At 39.9% G+C, this 24,582-nt stretch overlaps 1 protein-coding gene across 7 annotated transcripts in view; it reads left to right on the forward strand.

Moving 5' to 3' along the window:
* The window catches only part of ppp1r9a (protein phosphatase 1, regulatory subunit 9A), a 237,037-nt gene that overhangs the window by 124,851 nt on the left and 87,604 nt on the right, over window positions 1–24,582 (forward strand). For all 7 annotated transcript variants that reach the window (XM_059972572.1, XM_059972573.1, XM_059972577.1 and 4 more), the window contains exons 8-11: window positions 5,146–5,375; window positions 5,455–5,551; window positions 11,988–12,177; window positions 13,973–14,023. In XM_059972572.1, the coding sequence (XP_059828555.1) occupies window positions 5,146–5,375; window positions 5,455–5,551; window positions 11,988–12,177; window positions 13,973–14,023 (568 nt within the window). The remainder of the gene's footprint in view (window positions 1–5,145; window positions 5,376–5,454; window positions 5,552–11,987; window positions 12,178–13,972; window positions 14,024–24,582) is intronic.

Below are 24,582 nucleotides of genomic sequence, written 5' to 3' on the forward strand. Positions count from 1 at the left end.
CAAGAAGGCAGGAGCTGGGAGGAGGCCGAGAGAAATATATTAGGAAGAGACCAGGAGTTTCCTAAAGACAGTCCTCACCCCCTTCAGAAGAGCCATAAGGTTTAGCTAACTTTAAAAATGTTTCCTGGGTGTCAACATCTCTATCTTGTGCTCAGCATATTGATGCAGTTACAAAGAAAGCACAATAGCAGTTATATATAATTAGAAGTTCGAGGAGAATTGGTATGTCACCAAAGACATGCATAAATTTCTACAAATGTACCGTGGAGAACATCCTAACTGGCTGCATCACTGTTTGATATGGGGAGGGGGCCACTGCACAGGATTGGAATAAACTGCAAAAAGTAATATACTCAGTTCCTTGATGAGCACTAGGCTCCCCAGCATCCAGGACATCTTTAAGGAGTGATACCTCAAAAAGACGGCATCATTAAGGACCCCATCATCCAGGATATACCCTCTTCTCATTGCTGTCATCAGGGAGGAGGTCTAAGAGCCTGAAGGCACATGCTGAGTGATTCAGGAATAGCTTCTTCTTCTCTGCCATCAGATTTCTGAATGGGCATTGAACCCGTGAACACTACCTCACTACTTTTATTTATTTTATAATAAATTACACTTTTTAATTAATATGTATTGCAGTGTTCTGCTGCTGCATAACAACAAATTTCATGGCACATGCCGGTGATGTTAGGTCTGATTCTAATTCTGTTAACTTTGTCTCTGTCAGAATGATACATCCTCACCACTGAACCTACATTCAAGTCTCTAGCTAGGATGGCTCTATATCCTGTCTGTCTCAAAGACTGCCTTCTTTCACATTAGGATCATTATTCTCTGGAGACTCAAGAGAATGCTGATACTCAGATCTAGAACGGAAAAAGAAAACTGCTGGAGGAACTGGCAAGGCAGTATCTATGGAAGGAAGTGGACACAACATTTTTGCTCAAGACCCTTCATCTGGATTGGAAGATAGAGAGGAAATAGCCACTATAAAGAGGTTGTGTGGGTGATAGGGTAAGGGCTGGTGTGGAGGAATGATTGGCAGTTGGAGGAAGGAAGGGTGGAGCAAAGGAGGTGTGATGGGCAGATGGAAATGGGGATGGGGGAGATCCTGTTGGAAAAGTGTGTAGGTGATGATGCAGTTGGTTGGGAATGGGATAGCAACTGGATGATAGTGAGCTTGGGATGTCTGTGTTTGTATATAGAAGGATCTGAATGCAATAGGAGAGTGGATACAGCCATAAAGCAAGGAAGCAGGCTATTTGACCTAATCTGGTCCATTTTAAGTAAGGTTTCCATCAAATCTAGTCCTATTTACCCATGTTGGCCCATATTCCTCTAAAACACTGCTGTCCACGTACTGTCCAATTGCCTTTTAAATTTTTATAATTTACCTGCCTCAGCCACTTCCTTTGGCAGCTCATTTTATGTGCAGACCACTCTCTGGGTGAAAGGTTGCCCCTGTGGTTCCTATTAAATCTCTCCCCTCTCACCTTAAACCTATATCCGTTTGTTCTTCATTCCTTAACCTTGAGTAAAGACTGTGTGCTTTTACCCCTTCTATACCCCTCATAAGATCCACCCCTGGGGCTCTAATGAATAAAGTCCCAACCTGCTCAACCTCTCTATAAATCAGTCCCTTGAATATTGGCAATGTCCTCAATAATTTCTGCACTGTTTCTTGACTTACAGGCTTCTCTAGTGATGTTACTTGTTAGCCCCTTGCTAACAGCCACTAGAGTTGTGGTTAGAAGACCACCTTTCTCAAACGCCATATGTCTAGGGTCAGTATGACTTGGGTCCCACCAAAAACCAGGAAGTTGGGATGTCTCAACCACCCGAACCCAGATCTGTGCGAATATTGTATAAATACTGCCCCTATGCAGTTAGCTGTCGGCAAGAAATAACAGATTGTACACTGCATTCAAATATAAAGCAAGTATATTTTAGCTTTATCGAACAGTTGGAAGCAAAAAGAAATAAACAAGAAGGGCCTATTATAATTAAACAGTCAAATGTGCACATTAAGTTGGAGCTCATCTTGAAGTTGTCTTTCACATGTACGCAAGACCACTATCTGTGCGAAAGCACACACCACCTTCTGAATGTCGCTTGAAATCCATCTCGAAAAAAACGAGCTCTCCCCAGGGGAGATTTGATCCTTCATCCTTGAAGCCATTCATTTGCATAAAGCACCTTGCACAGAGATGGCATCCTCAGCCATCTGCCCTCTTTTCTCCCCCCAGCTCCTGCCAGAAAGACTTTGACCCACATCAGTGTCTGTCACAAGAACCTCACTTCCCAGCATTCACTAGAACCTTTTCCCAATTCACCATCCTGAGTGGCTGACATAGCATTCCTAAGTTGAACAACATAGCCCTTTATCTTTAGCTCAAACTCAAACATGCTAAAAACAGAACAGACTGTTCTGATAGATCTGCTAAAATGAAATACCTACAGCATAGCAGTAAAAACCTTAACCAGCGCTTTACACTCTTTCTGCTCTGCCTCCCCCCCCCCACCCAAACTAATCAGTCATGTCCTCATGACTTTCAAATTCATCATAATTACAGTTTTTAAAAGAATTTTGTGATGTCAGGACCTTCAATCTATTTGTAAATCGTAGGGACATATCTCATTAAGGGATAGATGCAACATTCTGTTTCCCTGGTGTATTATAGATCAGCCTTTCTGGAAGTTTCCTGACTCTTTGAGTCCTCTTTATCCCATCTTCAGCTCCTCCAGCTTTAACCACCCCTTGTGACACTTTCTGACTACTAGAGAATGCCACCTCCTGCCTATCACTCATGTCTTCCAGTAGCTCAGGTCCTTCTGTTCCATGACTGAATTTAACTTCCTTCAGCTTAAGCAGATGCTGCCAAACATCTTCATCCTCTACTGGTGCTAACCGACAAGACCTCTCTCAGAAAGGAATATCCTCGGTCGCTCTAATAGTGTGGCAAGTACTCCTGGAGTAACCAACATCAGACTTCTCGGTAGAAAATGCATCTTAGCATCTCAACATTATCACAGTTAGTCTCCTTTTCCATTCCTTAGATATTCTGGCAAATTTGGGGGTTCCTGTCACTCCAGTTACTCCTCCAGAACATAACATTACAGGTTTATACTGGGTGTACCACACAGTTCTTCATTTCTGCTTAGGAGGAATTTGCATCTTCTCAAAAGCAGATCTGAACACAGGGTGAATGGACAAGGCCCCACAAGGCTGTGTACTCAGTCCCCTGCTTTACTCACTGTACACCCATGATTGTGTAGCCAAGTTTCCATCGAACTCAATATATAAGTTTGCTGATGACACCACAATTGTAGGCCGCATCTTGGGTAATGATGAGTCTGAGTACAGAGAGGAAAGTAAGAACCTGGTGGTATGGTGCAAAGACGCTAACCTATCCGTCAACGTCAGCAAGATGAAGGAATTGGTTGTTGACTTCAGATGGAGTAGCGGACTGCACCACCCTATCTACATCAGTGGTGCACAGGTGGAACAGGTCAAAAGCTTTAAGTTCCTGGGGTGAATATCACAAATGACCTGATTTGGTCTAACCAAGCAGAGTCCACTGCCAAGAAGGCCCACCAGTGCCTTTACTTCCTGAGAAAGCTGAAGAAATTTGGCCTGTCCCCTAAAACCCTCACTAATTTTTATAGGTGCACCATAGAAAGCATTCTTCTAGGGTGCATCACAACCTGGTATGGAAGTTGTCTTGTCCAAGACCGGAAGAAGCTGCAGAAGATCGTGAACCTAGCCCAGCACATTACAAACCAATCTTCCATCCTTGGACTCACTTTACACCACATGCTGACAGAGCAGTGCTGCCAGGATACTCAAGGATAAGTCCCACCCAGCCAACACACTTTTTGTCCCACTTCCCTCCGGGAGAAGGTTCAGGAGCATGAAGATACGTACAGCCAGATTTGAGAACAGCTTCTTTCCAACTGTGATAAGACTGCTGAACAGATCCTGACCCGGATCTGGGCCGTAACTTCCAAATATCTGGACCCGACTTGCACTACCGTACTTTCCCTTTTCTATTTTCTAATTATAATTTATAATTTAAATTTCTATTATATTTACTTAGATTTGTACTTCAGGGAGCACGAAGTACAGAAACAAATATCACTGTGATGATTGTACACTCTAATATCAATTGTTTGGTGACAATAAAGTATTTGTATTGTATCCATGCAAACTTCAAAGATAATAGAGGCTGTTGTTCCTTGCTGCCTATGACACCACCTATTTTAGAAATGAGCAGGTAACCTGAAATTAGAGAATCAAGTGTTCATTTGTAAACTACCTTTGTGGAATATGAAGTACTGTTCATTAGTTTACTTATTTTCCTGATCCTAGCAGTGGAGGAGGCCAGGTACGGAATGGGGGTAGGAACTTGATTCCTCCTATACTCCTATGGCAGACAACCTATCTTCCCTTTTCAAAATCTTCATTTTGGCAATCTATAGCTAAAGATTTACCTGTCATCACAGCAGTTCTACATTAACACAAACTTGAATATCTGAAAATTAGAATTCTTTTCCATGTTTTATTACTCTCTCTCCAATTTAAGTTTGCACCATTTTCAATAGTATCTCCAAAATATAACAAGTATTTGAATTGGCTCTTGCAATAGTATAATCACACAAAAGCTACATAGCTCGCTGGTATAGGAAACAAGTGTTGCAATTGAACTGGTTGGGTAGTATTTAGCTATGTTTTTGCTAATCTGATCATGATTCCTGACACAGGTGTTAAAAACAGGAGTTCCTGTTAACTTTCTCTTCTTTGAGTACATATTATGACCAAGGAATATTGTATTAGTCAGGAATATAATAGCAAAATTATTTGATAACAGTCTGCTATTTTAATCATCATCAGAACTTGTTCTATGGTTGTCCCATATACTGTACCTTGCATTCTTCTGATATCATTTCTGTTAATTATCTTCAAAACTAAAGGATAATCCAGTGGACTTACTCCCAAATCTCTGTGTATGCCTCACCTGAATTAAATGCTGAAAGATCTTGTCAAGTTAGAACATTTATATTCTTGAAACATGCAGGTTGCAAAAATGACTGCTAAGTTCCTATCAGCATATTGATTTTTTTTTCCCTGTCTGTACTACCTAGCTCAAATTAGCAGAGAATGAGAAAATTCAATGGGAACTAGAAAAAACACAACTCCAACAGAGCATTAAAGAAAACAAAGAAAGAATGTTAAAACTGGAGAGCTACTGGATTGAGGCACAGACCCTATGTCACACTGTTAACGAACACCTGAAGGAAACCCAGAGTCAGTACCAGGTTTTGGACAAGAAGTACAACAAAGCCAAAAAGCTTATTAAAGATTACCAGCAGAAGTAAGAAATTAAATATAAGCCGTGACATTTCATTAACATAAAGCTGTGAAAATCATTCAATGAAAACTTATATTTTTAGGGAAATGGAATTTGTTAAGCATCAAGATGCTGAGAAAAAGAAATTAGAAGAAATTGGAAAAGCACATGCAGCAGAAGTCCAGAAACTTCAGAGCAGGGTAAGAATTACTGCTGAAACAACTACTCAGTGGATTTTGGTAAATGCCATGAATTTCTAAACATGTTTTACAGATGTCTTAAGTTTCCTCTATATGTCTGCTGTATTATGCATTATTTAACACTCAGAATGAACTTAGTATCTGGGCATAAAACTGCAAACGTGATAAGTAACTGGTAGTGTGAGAGATGAGGCTTAGTACTACCTGCTTCATTTTCTTTTATGCATCAGGTGGGCAACCACTTGGAATGCCACTTCCCAAAAAAAGCCATTGTACCTGTGCCCCCTCTGATCAAAGATCATAATAGGGCAGGTAACACAACGAAAGGAAACTGAAAGGATAAACAAATGAGAGAAAATCTGCAGATGCTGTAAATCCAAGCAACACCCACAAAATGCTGGACCCAATTCTGCTGAAGGGTCTTGGCCTGAAACATCGATTGTACTCTTTTCCATAGATGGCTGCCTGGCCTGCTGAGTTTCTCCTGCATTTTGTGTGTATTGAAAGGATTAACTGTTTTCTTTTCCCTGCATTGGATTCTCCAGATCTGTGATTCTCAGTCTTGCACTGCTCTTTCCTACATTTTGTAGCCGTTACAAAGTTTCCTGTGGTTATCAGTCTTTCAACTCCGATTCTGAATTCAGGGTCCTGAGAGACTAAAACTATGCTGTTGGGAATGGGGAATAGGGATGATGCATTTTCTTATATAATCGAAGTACACAGATCCACTGAAGTTCAATGTCAGCATTTAGAGTATCAATATCATATATGAAAGGAATAATGGATATTTTTCATCAACTTGTAGTATTTTGTTCTTCAGCTTTTCTTACTTATACTTTGCTCATTTGTTTGATTGTCATTGTTCTTTATGCTAGTTTATATTTGCGGGTGTTTTTAAAAGTTTTTAATGTTCAGGCTTTCTTAAGTGTTTTGGAATTCATGACACTTCAGCTTTCTCCTATTTTTAATTATTTTTCCCTCTCTCAGTTGTGCTTGTTTATTATTTGTATTCCATATTTTTCCCACATCTTTCAGGGGCAGTGGAACATTTTTGGCTTTTTAAAACTGAAGTAAAATACATAGTAAACATTTCAACCTTTTTATATTTTAAAAAGTAAGATTTTTTTCGTGACAGTTGGCCGTATTATGTAATGTTTTACCCTGCATTTCTTTTTCTCAATCTTGAACTACTTACAGTATTTTTCTGTTATGTCCTGTATCCATCACACATTCTTTTAAATATTATTTCAAGCAAACCTTTTTATTTATTCATGACATACCTTTCTTTTTCCTAGCGGGATGATCGGATATCTGGATATTTCTTAATTACTTACCACCATTGTTTGATCTATCACTGTTCCTGAATAAACTCTTCTTGGGCTTCCAGCTGGGTTCACATATCAATTATAACCGATGTTTTGATGACAAACTCTGCCATCTTCATCAGAAAAGATGCCCGGGTATGTCTAGGTATTTATGCCCCCTCCTGATTGGTTAGTCCTCATCCAGTCAGATTTCCACTCTCCCACATTGTTTACAATCAAATTAGAGTGAGACCTTCATCTTTATTAAAATTCTATTCATCTCATTTTATTTCAGTGGCTTCCTTTATCAGGCAGTCCCAAAAGTTATTGGTGTGGCACAGTAGTTTTGTGCTGTCAAAGTCAATCCTATAGCCATTGCGAATGCAATGTTCTGCTACCATTAATTTCTCTGAGTATCCTAAGTGGATACATCTCCTGTGCTCCTTGATGCAGATTTGCACTGTGTTGTGTCTCATCTGGCCGAAGATTAATACCAACCACAAACCTATAAGGAAACTCAGATCATAGCTTATGTGGGTCAAAGGTGATCTGGGACTCAGGTTGGCTGGCATTCACAGGATTCCCTGTGAATGCAGAGCGTCGTATATCGGCCAGACATAATGCACTGTAGAAATACGCATCAAGGAGTACAGGAGGCACAAAACTATCGTGTTATGCCAATGGCTTTTGGCCTGATAAAGGTTTCAAAGGTACGATTTAATGTCAGAGAAGTGTATACAATATATATCCTGAAATGCTTTTTCTTCGCAACCATCCATGAAAACAGAGGAGTGCCCCAAAAATGAACAACAGTAAAATGTTAGAACCCCCAAAGTACCCCTCTACCCAGCTCCTCTCCTTCCCGCGCTTAAGTGGCAGCAAGCAACAATCCCCCCTCCCCCCCACCAGCAAAAATAAAGCATCGGCAACAGCCACTAAGTATTCATGCGTGAGCAAAGCAATAGCAAAGACACAAACTTGTAGTTAGCCCAAAGACTTCGCATTTCACCTGGTGTTTGACATACCGCAAATTCTCTCTCTTCCTAATAAGAGGTGTCTCCGTTTTCCCAGCGAATGGGGAGACAGAACAATCAACTCACTGGTTAATGATGTTAAAAGTCCACCATGTCACTTTTTTTGAGCTCTGTACCCAAAAAACAGAGCACACAGTCGCGGATATTCCAATTCCCCTGACAATACACAGGTCTTGTGTCATGACATCGACCCTCAGTCAGCCCAACTCCAGAGCCCTGAGATCCTAGGCTTCCAAATCCGAACCGGACTCTTAGACTGAGCCCTTGGTGTGCTAAACAACAATGGCTGGTTTTGAAACCCTGAGCACGCATCCCATTCCTGCAAAGAACCGTAGTCAGCATGTAACTCCAGGTTAGGGTCTTTAAAAGAACCCTGAAAGGGAAAAATAAAGATATCAAATATGGGAATAGAGCTGTTTCCGAAGATGCAAGCAAAGGAGTCAATGCTTAGCGCCATCATCACTCCACTCTGCTCTTGAAGCCATTGAAGTAAAACTAGAGGAAAAGAATTTCAAGAATGATGAAGTTCTTTCTATAAGTAAGAACTGGAATTCAATTATAAACAAGGTGGGAGAGTGGAAACTTGATGGGACTAGTTCTAGCCAGACAGGAGGAACAGACTAAGGGGGTATATATACCACCGGACTAGACATACCTGGGCATCACCCCTGAAGAAGATGGCAGAGTTTATCATCGAAATGTCGATTATAATTGATACCTATACCAGGCTGGTAGTCCTAGTAGAGTTTATTTGTCACATACACCGGGAAAGCACTAGATCCTTTATCACTATTTCTGTCAATAAACTGGATAGGACATCATTCCACAACATTTAAATTAACCAATTACTTGATCCAAATCATTTAACTAAACTCTTTCTTTTCCATGTATGTATTTTAAAGGACATTGTAATTAAGGTATGTCTATATAGGATTCTGGTTAATTAGGACACATCAGGACCAGTACATTGTGGCCAAATTAAGCTGCTGCCTCAATTAGCAAATTTCATGGAAAAAGTATTAAAGGACAGATTACCGTTTAACTGAGCAAAAATTTGGGTATTTAAATAAAATACAGAACAAATTAGAACACTACCAATATTACTACAGTACCATAAAACCGTGTAGGTTCTTAATAGTTATTGACAAAATTCATCCAGTGTACGCTGCCCAGTTTTATTGATTGACTGTAAATGAACAAAATCAGTGCAGACACTTAATGCAAAAAATGGACTCCCTTCATACAATGCTTTTGACAATTGCTTCCTCCAAATCTTCATTTTTATTGTAACATTCAAGATGATTGTCAATACCTTCAAATTCTTTGTAGTTCCTAACTTGCTGAAGTAGTGAAATAATTTCATTTTCACTCCCAGCGGTTTCTGACATCGCCAAGCCTGAATGCTTGAAATGCGGTAAGCAAAACTGTTCTGAATTGTCTTACTGCTTATTTTTTGGTCAGTTGTCAGTGACAAAAATCACTTCTTTTTCAAAACAAACACAAATAATGCTATTTTAAAACTGTTCACTCTAAATACAGTGTAATGTCTAACAACCAAATAAGTGTACATGACTGATGCTAATTAGTAGTCCGTTCAGCAATCATCCCCTGACACAGTTAAATGAGAATTTCTCAAATAAATGAAGGGAATATGTTCTTTAAGAATTGTCCCAAATAAGCAGCTGTTTGTGTGTCTAAAGATATATTAAATTTATGTATAATATTAACATTTATTAATGATTTTAATGAGAGCATTAAATGTAATATATCCAACTTTGCAAACATCTTAAAACTGTGGAAAGCAACCGCTGAGGGGATGGAGAAAAGTTCCAAGATGATTTTGATAAGTGAGAGAGCACAAATACTTGACAGATCCAATCTAATGGTATAAATGAGAGGCTATTTATTGTGATGGAATGAAAAGCAAGGCAGTTTATTATGTGAATGATAAACTGAGTACGGGGAATGAACAACACCTGACTGTCCTTGTACACCATTCAATGAAAGAAAACATTCAGCAAGTGTTTAAGAAAGCCAAAGGTATGTTAGCCTTCATAGTGAAAGGATATGAGTACAGGAATGGGTATCTTGTACAGGGCTTTAGTGAAACAACATCTTGAGTACAGTGTGCACTTCTGGTTTCATTACCTTAGGAACTATGGCTCTAATTTCTTGCTGTAGAACTTGGCTAATCAGCCATGATCATGTTGAATGTCAGAGCAGGCTTGAAGGGCGGAACTTGTTTGCTCTTATTCCTAATTTTATATATTTATACTTTCTAGTTAGTAAATGCTGTTTTCACTTGTTACTTATCCTTCTCACATTTTTATGTAACATAAATGAGCAATAGTTACTAAATGTGAAAACAAATAAAGATCAGCTTTTGTTGTTTAAGGATCCAGGAGGATATTAGTACTTCCAAGAGATTGTACAGGACACTTAGCAGTTATGTAATAATTAGATTTATCCCAGAAAAAGATTAGTGGATATAATAGTGTTCAAATTTTTGAGGGATTTTGCTGCTGGCTCATAGGACAGTAACCAAAAGACATAAGTTTAACACAACTATGAAGATAGTTTGTTTTCAGTAGAAACCACTAACATTCCAACATTTTAACATGGGTCTTTCTGGGATTCCCCTGGAAAATTACAGTGGGGAATCACTATTCAGGTCTATTGCCAACTAAGACCTGTCATTGGGTTAGAAACCACTCTTCCACTCTATTTGATGGAGATTCTTAACCTGCTGAAAGGCATAGTGAAAGTAATTTCAAGTTAATGTTCACATGATCAGTTTATCCTTTTAATATTTTTACTTTTATTTGTAGAAAATGTTACACTTTTTATATGTTTCTGAATGTCAAAAATCAATTTTAGGAAGTGAAGTTCTACCCCTGCTTTGTATTCTGTCAAAGAATCTCAAAGTGTGATGTCTCTACATCCAAGGTAAAATGGCCACACAGATCTCATTGAAGTGCAATGTGGAGAGCAAGCAGGATTGACCTTCTGCATCCAGCCCAGCTGAGTGCACAGGGTGGGCATTCCAGATGGGATGTTTGGTCCTGGAAAATCTAGGCCATTAGCTTCTGAAATTAAGAATTTTAAACAGTGAATTGAAAACATACTTAAAAATAGAAAAAATGTTGTTGGACTGAAGAAGTAGTAAATTTGGCTGGGTTGCCCCATCTAAAACTGTGCAATTATGGGGCAAATGGCCTTTTCCTAAACTGTAAGAATTTGGGAGGCAATTTTGGCCTCCCTAGATGCTTGCGTGATTAAAGATGTGATTTGAAAATTGAAATCTGTATCCAGTAAACTCAGTTTTATTGGTTACCAGTTAAAGAGTGGTTGATTAACTAGCTATCGAGAAGTTTGTCCCTAATATAACTATTTAATTGAGACTCATGTCTAAAACTTTTAGCTGGGTTTTAATTTAAATATATGTCTCCAAGCTTGAGCTTCTTGGCAACTGAAGTAACAAACATAGTTTGATCCAGTTGATGAGTGCTTTTTTCAGTACCGTAAATGGATCAACAGAAGGAAGAATAATTCACTTCAGCCTAATTTGTTTATTATATCTTGTGATGTTTTGTTTTAACCTTCCCAACAATATAGCCCTGTTTTTTTTTCACTCTGGTAATACCACTAAGCAACCTTGAAGATATCTCTATCCACAGCTGCTGGTGGAAGGAAGAAATCCATAATTCTAAATTTGACCCTCCATTTAAATTAAGCAAACCTCTGGAAAGCATTGAGCCTATGATTTTAAGAGAGAAAATTGGTTATCCTGAACCATATTATTCCATAACTACTCTTGATCTTGTTACTTGCCAAATATCCTTTTTTGTAAACTTTTAGCTATTAGTTGACAAAAGGGCCAGTGATAACATATAATTACAGATTAAGGAAAATATGATTTGCCATTTATAACAAATTATAAATTTGCTGATTTCCTTCAAAACAGGCTACCTAACATCAAACAAAGGGATAATTTTTGTTATGAACTCATACTTCCTATTTAATGGCTTGAACTAATTGAACTAGTTTGTTTATAGTATGTTGTATTTCACAACAGATTAAAAAAACACCATTTTCTAGATTGCAGAACTGAAGGTTGAGCTTCAAAAGTTGACAAGAACCAACGGGACGCAAGTGAACAACAATAATAATATTTTTGGAGAGGAGCAAGACAGAAGAACACCAGTGGATACATTGAAAGAAACTCCAATTAAAGCAATTGATAGCTTGACAAGGATGCAGACGTATCACCACAACAATTCAATTTCAGGTATGGTGGGGATAAAATCTTACACAAGTAAAGCATTCTTAAACATTTTAAGCCCTCTTAGCCTGATTATGTAAACCTAACTGGAATATTTATTACTATTGATGGTCAGGCATGAAAATAATATCTATTTGAAAACAAATCAAATTGAGAATTTTTGCTAGAAGACAAAACTGAAGGAAAAGGAAGTTCTTTTACAAAAGTGGAGTACACTGAATGGCCACTTTATTAGGTACAGGTGAGGAACCCAATGTGGTCTTCTGCTGCTGTAGGCCATCCACTTCAAAGTTTAACATATTGTGCCTTCAGAGATGCTCCTATGCACATGTTGCAACATGTAGTTATTTGAGTTATTGTTGCCTTCCTGTCAGCTTGAACCTGTCTGGCCATTCTCCTATAGCCTCTCTCATTAACAAGGTGTTTTCACCCACAGAAATGCCACTCACTGTATGTTTTTTGTTTTTATGAACCATTATCTATAAACTCTAGAGTCTGTTGTGCATGAAAATCTTAGGAGATCAGCAGTTTTTGAGATGCTCAAACCATCCTATCTAGCACCAACAATTATTCCAAGGTCAAAGTCAGTTGGATCACATTTCTTCCCCATTCTGATGGTTGATCTGAACAACAACTGAACCTCTTGACCATGTCTTTATACTTTTATGAACTGAATTGCTGCCATGTGATTGGGTGATTCATTATTTGCATTAATAAGCAGCTGTATAGTTGTCCCTCGTAAAGTGGTCACTGACTGTATATTTTGCTTTTTGTATAGGCCATTCAGGTTTCTATTATGTCAATTGAAAAAGTGGAAGTGAACTGAGTGTTCAACCTAACAGATTGAATATAAAAAAAGTCAGCTAGTTTGTTCAGTTTCATAAGTTACATTGGAGTTTCATTCATTCAGATGAGCGCAGAACATGTAATTACTTTTCTCAGTTCTGTTTTTTAGAAAATTAAGAGATCTTTTAAAAATATCCACTGTTTAACTGTTTGCTATTTATGTGACTGGACCAGGTGTATGATTACCTGTTCCCACCCTCCTGGCCAGGCACCATAATGTTGCATTGAAGGATTCAATACTGATGGTGCTTCTGAATGTCGGAAAGAGGTGGTTAGGCCTTTATCAATATGATACTTGCCTGATACTCTGGTGTGAATGTTACTTACCATTTGCCAGCCAAGCCTGAATGAAGTTACTGCACTTTTGTTTTGCTGCACTTAATTGAAAATCTAGAAATGGCCTGAGTACTATACAGTATTGAGTAAATTTCCTCACTTTTGTCATGATAGTGGGAAAGATTATTGATGAAGCACTTGAAGAATGATTAACCCAGGCCTTTACCCTGAGGAATATCTGTGGTGATGTCCTGGGCCTAGGTGATTGATTTCTTAACAGTAACAAATATCTTCCTTCCTTGGAGATATGCCTTCAGTCAGTGGACAGTTTCTCCCCATTTCCATTCTCATTGACCTGAATTTTACTAGTGCTTAATGCCATTATCGTTGAAATGATCTTTCCATTTCCAGGGCAGTATTTCTCACCTTAAATCAGAATCTTTAGTTGATGTTTATATCATATGGTCGAGAGATTTGGCATTATGCGTGTATGTTGCACAGAATTATGTATATAAGCATTTTACAGCCATCGATGTAGACCCAGCAGATATCATTTCAGGTCCAGTTTTAATATACTATGTTAAAAGGTAGAAGTAACTAGCAATTGTTGAGACACAGAACATTGAATAATTGGAACACCACAGTGCATATGCTGTAATGAATCTGTTTTTAATCATAGGAGTAAATGAATCTTTAACCATGAAATCAGCTGACCCAGATGAGGTTTTTGGTAAGTTTTCATGTTACTCAGATATTTATATCAGTACTGTTTTACTGTACTTCACACTCAAAGGTGTAATACATCTTGATTGGTACTAAAGGTGCCAAATTATTTTCTGATAGTAAATCACTGATTAAGCTATATTCTTATCATTAAGAAATATTTTGGTAATTCTAAAGGTGCTTGAGGGATGAAATGAGGAAAAAGAAGACTGAAAAAATAATTGCAGAAAAAAAACCTTTTAAGAAGGATTTTTAAAGAGGAATGTTGATAATGGATTTTTAGGAGAATTACCAAAGTTACATAGTTTAGGTGCCATGGTACGATAGCAGTCAGTGTGATGCCATTACAGCTTGGGGTGTTCTGGAGTTCAATTTTGGCACCATTTTGTAAGGAGTCTCTGTGTATCCTCCATGTAGAATGTGTGAGTTTTCGGGTTTTCCCAGTCGGGTTTCCTTCTACAGTCCAAACATGTACTGGGTAGGTCATTGTGAATTGTCCTGTGATTAGGTTAGGGTTAATTGAGGTTGTGGGGTTGCTGAGGTGGCATGACTTGAAAGGATGGAAGATGCCTACTCTGTGCTGTATCACTAAATAAAATAAGTAAATAGAAAATTTTCAAAGAGGCTTTAAAAACATCTTTGAGATATTTTATTTGATCTGGAAATCTTGCTCTGATGGAATTTGCAGTGAAACCTATTTCAAGAGTCTGTCAGCAATGCAAACAATGTAACCTACCCACCAAGGTTGGCAGAACATGATTAGAGCCTTGAAGCTGGGATTTTGGCCTGGGTGAGCACACTGCTGTTGATTTGCTTATGCTGTCAAGGATTTAGAGGACTTTGCAAAGAATAATATTTCTGTGCATCTAGGTGCCTGCTGAAGGTAATCCATGATAAGATTTTGAACAGGAGGACAAAGGTAACTGCTGTCTATTTTGCATAACAGAAGGATTACAGTATGGAGGTAAAAGCAAACAGGTGGAGCTGAGACTATGACCAGATTACCCATGATCTTATGGCAGAGCAGGCTTGATGAGCCAGGTGTTCTTCTCTTGCTCCTATTTCTTATGTTCTTAGACCAACAGTTTTGTGTTGGGTTTGAGATCCGTATCTTAAAAATTTTTCTCAGCCAAATGCTGTAATCTCTGCAGAGATACAGAAATAATTCATATTTTCTAGTGTGTACCACTTTGAATATTTTCTGGGGTGCTGATGGCTACAGGTTTCAGTTGCAGAGCCAGTTTAGTGCTGAAATCAGACCACCCTCATGAATTAGTGAGCTAAACACCAGTTTAAATCATCCAAACATTGGTTAATTTTTTGCTCTGGGCCTGGAACCTGCCAGTGAGGGATAAAATTGGTCCCGTAGAGAATCAGAGTGGGCAGCTATGTGTGGAACCAAAATAGGTGGGGGAGGTTTTGAACAATTTCTTCAGTATTCACTAAGGAGAAGAATATTGAATTGTGTAAGGTAAGGGAAACAAGTAGGGAAGTGAAGTACTGGCACTTTTAAGGAATATAAAAGTGGATAAATCTCTGGGTCTGACAGGATATTCCCTCGGACCTTGAGGGAAGTTAGTGTAGAAATAGCAGGGGCTCCGACAGAAATATTTCAAACGTCATTAAGAATGGGGATGGTGCTGGAAGATTGGTGTATTGCTCATGTTGTTCCATTGTTTTAAAAGGGTTCTAAGAGTAAACCTAGCAATTATAGGCCTGTAAGTTTGACGTCAGTGGTGGATAAATTAGTGTAAAGTATTCTTAGAGAAGGGATATATAATTATCTGGATAGACAGGGTCTGATTAGGAACAGCCAACATGGATTTGTGCGTGGAAGGTCATGTTCGACAAACCGTATTGAATTTTTTGAAGAGATTACTGAGAAAGTTGACAAGAGTACAGCAGTGGATGTTGTCTATATGGACTTCAGTAAGGCCGTTGACAGGGTTCCACATGGAAGGTTAGTTAGGAAGGTTCAATCATTAGGTATTAATATTGAAGTAGTAAAATGGATTCAACAGTGGCTGCATGGGAGATTCCAGAAAGTAGTGGTGGATAACTGTTTGTCAGGTTGGAGGCCGGTGACTAGTGGTGTGCCTCAGGGATCTGTACTGGGTCCTGTGTTGTTTGTCATATACATTAACAATCTGGATGATGGGGTGGTAAATTGGATTAGTAAGTATGCAGATGATACTAAGGAATGTGGTGTTGTGGATAATGAAGTAGGTTATAAAAGCTTGCAGATAGATTTAGGCCAGTTAGAAGAGTGGGCTGAACGATGGCAGATGGAGTTTAATGCTGATAAGTGTGAGGTGCTACATTTTGGAAGGACTAATCAAAATGGGACATACATGGTAAATGGTAGGGCATTGAGGAATGCAGTAGAACAGAGTGAACTAGGAATAATGGTGCATAGTTCCCTGAAGGTGGAATCTCATATGGATAGGGTGTTGAAGAAAGTTTTTGGTTTTCTGGCCTTTATAAATCAGAGCATTGAGTATACGATTTGGGATGTAATGTTAAAATTCTACAAGGCATTGGTGAGGCCAAATTTGGAGTATTGTGTACAGTTCTGGTCACTGAATTATAGGAAAGATGTCAACAAAATAAAGAGAGTACAGAGGAGATCTAGAATGTTACCTGGGTTTCAGCACCTAAGTTACAGAGAAAAGTTGAACAAGTTAGGTCTTTATTCTTTGGAGCATAGAAGGTTGATGGGGGACTTGATAGAGGTATTTAAAATTATGAAGGGAATAGATAGAGTTGACGTGGATAGGCTTTTTCCATTGAGAGTAGGGGAGATTCAAACAGGAGGACATGAGTTGAGAGGGGGCAAAAGTTTAGAGGTAACACGAGGGGAACCTCTTTACTCAGAGAGTGGTAGTTGTGTGGAATGAGCTTCCAGTAGAAGTGATAGAGGCAAGTTCGATATAGTCATTTAAAGTAAAATTGGATAGGTATATGGACAGGAAAGGAATGGAGGGTTATGGGCTGAGTGCAGGTAGGTGGGACTAATTGAGAGTAAGCGTTCGGCATGAACTGGAAGGGCGGAGATTACCTGTTTCCATGTTGTAATTGTTATATGGTTATAATACCTCAGGCTTATTGCTTGTTAAACAGCCTCATTTGTGGCAACTTTTCAAAGGCCTTCTGAAAATCCAAGTACACATCATCGTCCTTTGTCTAGCCTGCTCGTTATTTCTTCAAAAGAATTTCAAAAGATTTGTCAGGCATGATTTTCCCTTCAGGAAACCATGCTGATTATGGCCTATTTTATCATGTGCCTCCAAATACCCTGAGACCTCATCCTTAATAATTGACTCCAACATCTTTCCAAACACTAACTGGCCTATAGTTTCCTTTCTTCTGCCTCTCTCCCTTTTTGAAGAGTGGAGTGACATTTACAATTTTCCGGTCTTCTGGAAAATTCAATCCAGTCAATCTAGTGATTCTTGAAAGATCATTCTAATGCCTCTACATTCTCTTCAGCCACCTCTTTCAGGCCATCTGGTCCAGGTGATTTATCTACCTTCAGACCTTCCAGTTTCCCAAGAACCTTTTCACTAGTAATGGTAATTTCACACGCTTCATGAATCCTGACACTCGGAACTTTTATACTGCTCATGTCTTCCACAGTGAAGAATGATGCAAAATATGCATTCAATTTGTCTGCTATTTCCTTGTTCCCCCTTGTCTCCATCACTTTCCAGTAGACCAATATCCACTCCTGCCTCGAAACATTTGGTATCCTCTTTAATATTATTGACTAGCTAAACATTCTTATTCCATCTTTACATTAATTACTTTTTTAGTTGCCATCAATTGGTTTTTAAAAGGTTCCCACTCCTCTCTCTTTGCACTAATTTTTGCTCTATTATATGCCCTCTCTTTGGCTTTTAAGTTGGTTTTCATTTCTCTTGTTTACCACAGTTGTGTCATCTTGCCTTTAGAATACTTCTTCATCTTTGGGATGTATAGTATTTATCCTTTGCCTTCCAAATTGCTTCCAAAAACTCCAGTCGTTGCTACTCTGCTGTCATCCCTGCCAGTGTTCTTTTTCCAATCAATTCTGGCCAACTTCTTGCTCATGCCTCTTTAATACCCTCTATTCCACAATAATACTAATACAACTGATGAGCTTCTTCTCAAATTTCAGGGTGAATTTGATCATATTATGATCATTTCCTCTGAGGGTTCTTTTACATTAAGTGCTCTCGTCAATTCCAGTTCATTGTGTAACACCCAATCCAGAATAGCTGATCCCAAGCTCTAAAAAGCCATCATGTAGGCATTCTAGAAAATTCCCCCTCTTGGAATCCAACACCAACCTGACCATCCAAATCTACCTTCATATTGAAATCCTCCATGACTATTGTAACAGTGCCCTTTTGATTTTCTATCTCTTGTTGTAATTTGTAGGCCACATCCTTACTCCTGTTTGGGAGTCTGCATATAACTCCCATCAGGGTCCTTTCACACTTGCAATTTCTTAGCTCTATCCACAATGATTCAACACCTCCCACCCCTAAGTTACCTCTTTCTAATGATTAAATTTCATCTTTTTTTACCAACAGAGCAATGCCACCTTCCTTCATGTCCTTTCGATATGCTCTGTATCTTTGGACATTAAGCTTCTAACTATAATCTTTTGGTTATGATTCAGTTGTGCCTACAATATCATACATACCAATCTGTAACTGTACTCCAAGTTCCTCTACCTTAATCCATTGCGTGTTCAAATATAAAACTTTCTGGACCTTTTTCAATTTGGTCTACCTTGTCTGCAACTCATCCTATTGATTGCAGTTTTGCCCTGTCAACACCTCTCCTCATTATGCATTCCCTCTGTTTGTACATCAGCTACCTCATCTTCAAGACCATCACTCCAGTTCACATCCCCCTGCATTAGTTTAAACCTTTCCAAGCAATTCCAGCCAACCTGCCTACAAGGATATTGGATTCCTCTGGTTCAGGTGTAAGCCGTCCTTTTGTACAGGTCGTACCTTCTCCAGAAAAGATCCCAAAGATCCATAAATCTGAACCTCTTCCCCCTGCAGCAGTATCTCAGCCATGCATTCACCAGCCAAATCATTCTATTCCTATTCTCAATGGCACATGGCACACAGGCAGCAATCCAGAGATTACTACCCTGGAGTCTTGTTTCTTAGCTTTCTAGCAAGCTCTCTAAAATCTCTCTTAAGTGCCTCCTCGTCTTGTCTCCCTATGTCACTGGTACCAGTATGTTCCAGGACTTCTGGCTGCTCACTCTTGCCCTGGATCTGATCTGAGACTTCCCTAATCCTGGCACTAGGGAGGCAATATACTGTCCGGCTGTCTGCATGCACCCATAGAACCTCTTCTCTTTTCCTCTAACTAAGGGAACTCCTATCAACACTGCAATCCTCTTCACCTCTTTGCTCTTCTGAGCCACAGCTCCAGACTCAGTGCTAGAGACATGCCCCCTAGCCTCCAGTAGGTTGTCCCCCTCTATAGTATCTAAACTTGTTTACTTATTATGAGGGGAATGGCCACAGGTGTACTCTGCACTGACTGTGTATTTTCCCTCTTTCTGACAGTCACCCAGTTACCTATCAAAGTCAAATCAGTCTTCTCTAAATTTCTGTTCAAGTTAAACCTATAAAAGGGTGATATTGGCTGGCACAAGCTTTTCTAATTACTGAGCCTCTTTGTGTTGAAAGGAGAGTCAGAGAGATTTCAGGATCTTCTGTTGAGCCAAATTCCAGATAGGGTAATAAATCCATTCCTGAACACTTGTAATGAGTAATTAACAGGAAGGATGGTAGAGGAACTCATCTCACTGCAAAATAACTTCAAGACTTTTGGCTGTAGAATGAAATCTCTGAACACAATCCTGCACTGATGAAAAAGTTCAAGATATTCTCTATTACCCTTCGAACAATATATTTAGTGGATCATGATTTCATTGCAGTTGCCCAACTTCTTTCAAAGCAACAAAACAGACTGCAAATGACTGAAGTAGGGGGATCTGATACTTCTGAGTGACATTCACTTGGTATCACTGCATCAAGCCCATCCATCTCATTGAAAGATGAAAAAGCAGTGAAGTAGTGAAAAGTTGGACTTCTAATTATATGCCCTAAGTTATTGATGACATTTGTTTTACTGTAATTAAATAAAGAAATAATTTTATTTGTAACTTTAAGTAGATCTGAATATTTTTGGAATTATTTGTCAATGCTTTGAATTTACAGTTCCTATTTTATTTCATTGTGTATCATAAATCATATTTCTTTATAGTTTTTATGTAATAGCTGGAAAGAGGGAAGTCACCTACAAGCCAAGGGGGCAGTAACCCTAAAGCGTTTGGGAACCACTGGTTTAAAACATCTGTGTGCTGTGAGGCAGAAAAAAATTGTGGAATTGGAATGTGAAAAGGAGAATTGGATGTAACTATGTAATCAGACCATTCAGTTAACTGATCCGTTACTAACCACTGGCTTCTTAGCATAGCCCCATGATCTTAATTTCTCTGACTAATACTGATATCTACATCAGGTTGATGTTTATTGACTACAGCTCAGCATTTAATGCAATCATTCTTCCAGTTCTGATCAAAAAGCCTCAAAGCCTCATTACAGCCATCTGCAACTGGATCCTCAAATTCCTTACTGGAAGACCACAGTCCGTGTGGATTAGAAGTAACATCTCCACCTTACTGATGACCAGCACTCAAGGATGTATGCTTAGCCCCTGGCTGTACTTTCTTTACGCACATGACCGTGTGGCCAGGCACAGCTCAAGTCCCATCTATTTTTAGTTGATTGAGTGGTGTGGCAGTAACAACCTTGCACTCAGCATCATTAAGACCAAATAGGTGGAGACAATGGGCGCGGGGGGGGTGAAAAATCGAGGGAAAAAAAGACCAAATAATTGATTGTGGACTTCAGAAAGGTTAAGACGAGGGAACACACACTAATCCTTGTAGAGGGATCAGAAATGGAACCTCCGAAACCTCTCCCATCCCCATTGATGAATCAAAGATCATCGCCAGAGGCTCAGTAATCTCCTCCCTCACCTCCCACAGTAGCCTGGGGTACATCTCATCTGGTCCCATCAACTTATCCAACTTGATGCTTTCCAAAGGCTCCAGCACATCCTCTTCCTTAATGTCTACATGCTCAAGCTTTTCAGTCTGCTGCAAATCAACACTACAATCACCAAGATCCTTTTCCACAGTTAATACTGAAGTAAAATATCCATTAAGTACCTCTGCTATTTCCTCTGGTTCCATACACACTTTCCCATTGTCACACTTGACTGGTCCTATTCTCTCACGTCTTCTGCTCTTGCTCTTCACATACTTGTAGAGCACCTTGGGGTTTTCCTTAATCCTGCCCACCATGGCCCCTTCTGGCTCTCCTTATTCTTAAGCTCCTTCCTAGTAGCCTTAAAATCATCTAGATCTCAAACATTACCTACCTCTCTGAACCTTTTGTAAACTTTTCTTCTTGACTAGATTTATTACAGCCTTTGTACACCATGGTTCCGATACCCTACCATAACTTCCCTGTCTCATTGGAAAGTACCGACGCAGAAGTCCACACAAATATCCCCTGAACATTTGCCATATTTCTTATATACTTTTCCCTCAGAACGTCTGTTCCCAAGTTAAGCTTCCAATTTCCTGCCTGATAACCTCATAATTCCCCTTACTCCAATTAAACACTTTTCTAACGTATCGGTTCCTATCTCTCTCCAATGCTATTGTAAAAGAGATAGAATTATGATCACTATCTGCAAAATGCTCTCCCACTGAGAGATCTGACACCTGACCAGGTTCATTTCCCAATGCCAAATCAAGTACAGTCGCTCTTCTTGTAGGCTTATCTGCATATTGTGTCAAGAAACCTTCCTCAACACACGTAACTTACTCCACCCCATCTAAACCCCTCGCTGTAGGGAGATGCCAATCGATATTTGGGAAATTAAAATCGGCCATCGAGACAATTCTGTTATTATTACACCTGTTTCTCTTTCTGCTCCTCAATATCCCTGTTACTGTTGGGCGGCCTATGAAAAACACCCCTTCCTGTTCCTAACCCCTACCCACAGAGACTCTGTAGACAATCCCTCCATGATTTCCACCGTTTCTGCAGTCATGAGGCTATCTGATCAACAATGCCACATGCCTCTCTCCTAGTCCTTTCTGAAACATCTAAAACTCGGCACTTGAAGTAACCATTCCTGTCTCTGAGCCATCCAAGTCTCTAATGGCTCCAAGTACTGATTCACGCTCTGAGCTCATCCACTTTGTTCGCAATACTCTTTGCGTTAAAATAGACACATCTCAAACTGTCTATCAGAGTACGTCCCTTCTCTATCACCTGCCTATCCTCCCTCACACACTGTGTCCATGCTTTCTCTATTTGTGAGCCAACCGCCTCTTCCGCAATATCTTCAGTTCCCACCCCCCAGCAATTCTAGTTTAAACTCTCCCCAGTAGCCTTAGCAAACTTCCCCGTCAGGATATTAGTCCCCCGGGATTCAAGTGTAATCCATCTTTTTTGTACAGGTCACACCTGTACAAAAGAGGTCCCAATGACCCAGAAATCTGAATCCCTGCCCCTGCTCCAATCCCTCAGCCACACATTTGTTCTCCACTTCATTCTATTCCTAATCTCACTGTTGCGTGGCACAGGCAGTAATCCTGAGAATACTACTTTTGCAGTCCTGCTTCTCAACTTCCTTCCTAACTTCCTGAAGTCTTTGTTCAGGACCTCTTCCCTTTTCCTACCTATGTCATTGGTACCAATATGTATCACGACCTCTGGCTGTTCTCCCTCCCACTGCGGGATATCATGGATGCAATCTGAAACATCCCAGACCCTGGCACCTGGTAGGCAATCTACCATCCGAGTTTCTTTCTTGCATCCACAGAATTGCCTGTCTGAAACCCTAACTATAGAGTCCCCTATCACTACTGCCTTCCTCTTCCTTTCCCTACCCTTCTGAGCCACAGGGCCGGACTCTGTGCCAGAGGCATGGCCACTGTTGCTTCCCCCAGGTAAGCTCTTCGCCCCATCAGTACTGAAACAAGAGTGCTTATTGTTAAGGGGTACAGCCATAGGGGTACTGTCTAGTAGCTAACTCTTTCCCTTCTCTCTCCTGACTGTTACCCACTTGTATGTCTCCCGTGGCCCTGGTGTGACCACCTGCCTATAACTCCTTTCTATCACCTCCTCAGTCTCCCTAACCAGACAAAGGTCATCAAGCTGCATCTCCAGTTCCCTAACATGGTCCCTTAGAGCTGTAGCTCGACACACCGAGTGCAGATATGGCCATCCGGGAGGCTGGGAGACTCCAGGATATCCCACATCTGACTCCGAGCACAGAAAACCATCCTCACACACATGCTTCCTTTCCGCAATGAACACAGATAGACCTACCTCGCATTGTTACCGCCAAGCCCGTTGAGCCAAAGCCTTATCACTCTGCTACCCGCTCCGAACACTGCTGGCTGGATATGGCGGACTTCTTTTTAAGTTTTTCCCACTCTACTGGCTGACATCATGCGCCTGCGCAGTCTTGCCTCTCTTTTACCCAGAGTAGTAAAATTCCTTCACTCAGGAAATCCTTAGCCGTTCCACTCGCAGCCTTCTTGCACCGAATCAAAAAACACTGACTTTTGCTGTCAGCAGAGGCAGGTTCGGTATTGTCATTTGAAGTAAGATTGGATAGGTATATGGACAGAAAAGGAATGGAGGGTTATGGGCTGAATGTGGGCCAGTGAGACTAGGAGAGAGGAAGCATTCAGCACAGACTAGAAGGGCCGAGATGGCCTGTTTTCGTGCTGTAATTGTTATATGGTTATAGCTGTTATCCTGCACCTGTCTTCATACTTTGTTTCAAAAACATTGTAAATTGTTTAGGGATATGTTTTCTAACCTACATTTACTTCCATAAACAATGAGTCTTTTTAATTTTTAAATTTCAACATACCATATTGTTCCTAAGTTAACACCAGTTAACTTTATTATTATGTTTTATATATTCTGTTATTAGTACTTCTGTCGCAAAGCAGCAAATTTCACAACATATGCCAGTGATATTAAACCTGATTCTGTGTTGTCTATTGACGTAAGAGTTCATGCCGAGGGCAGAACGAGGATATGGGGATGTAGGGGAAATCAAGACTCCTTCTGCATCTTTCATCAACTTTTACTACTTGGTTTGTGTCCCTATGTTTAGGTGGATCCCTAGGCTCATGTCTGGGAAACCTCTCTTTTTGGCTATGCCTCAAAGATGCTGAGAACATTTAAATAGGCATCCGTTAATCTCAAGATACCATGGATTTGTACCTTGGAAAGTCTCCAGGGCGCGGTGTCTCCACTCCCCTTTCCGTGTTGTCCAAGGGAAGGGCAAGTGCCGATATAGCTTGGCACCAGTGTCGTCGCAGAGCAATGTGTGGTTAAGTGCCTTGCTCAAGAACCCAACATGCTACCTTAGCTGAGGTTCGAACTAGACCAAAGCCTTAACCACTTGGCCACACGCCAACACTTGGCTAAGGCAGCGGGTTGTGTCCCT

This window comes from Hypanus sabinus, chromosome 6, assembly GCF_030144855.1.
Source record: "Hypanus sabinus isolate sHypSab1 chromosome 6, sHypSab1.hap1, whole genome shotgun sequence".
NCBI lineage: Eukaryota > Metazoa > Chordata > Chondrichthyes > Myliobatiformes > Dasyatidae > Hypanus > Hypanus sabinus.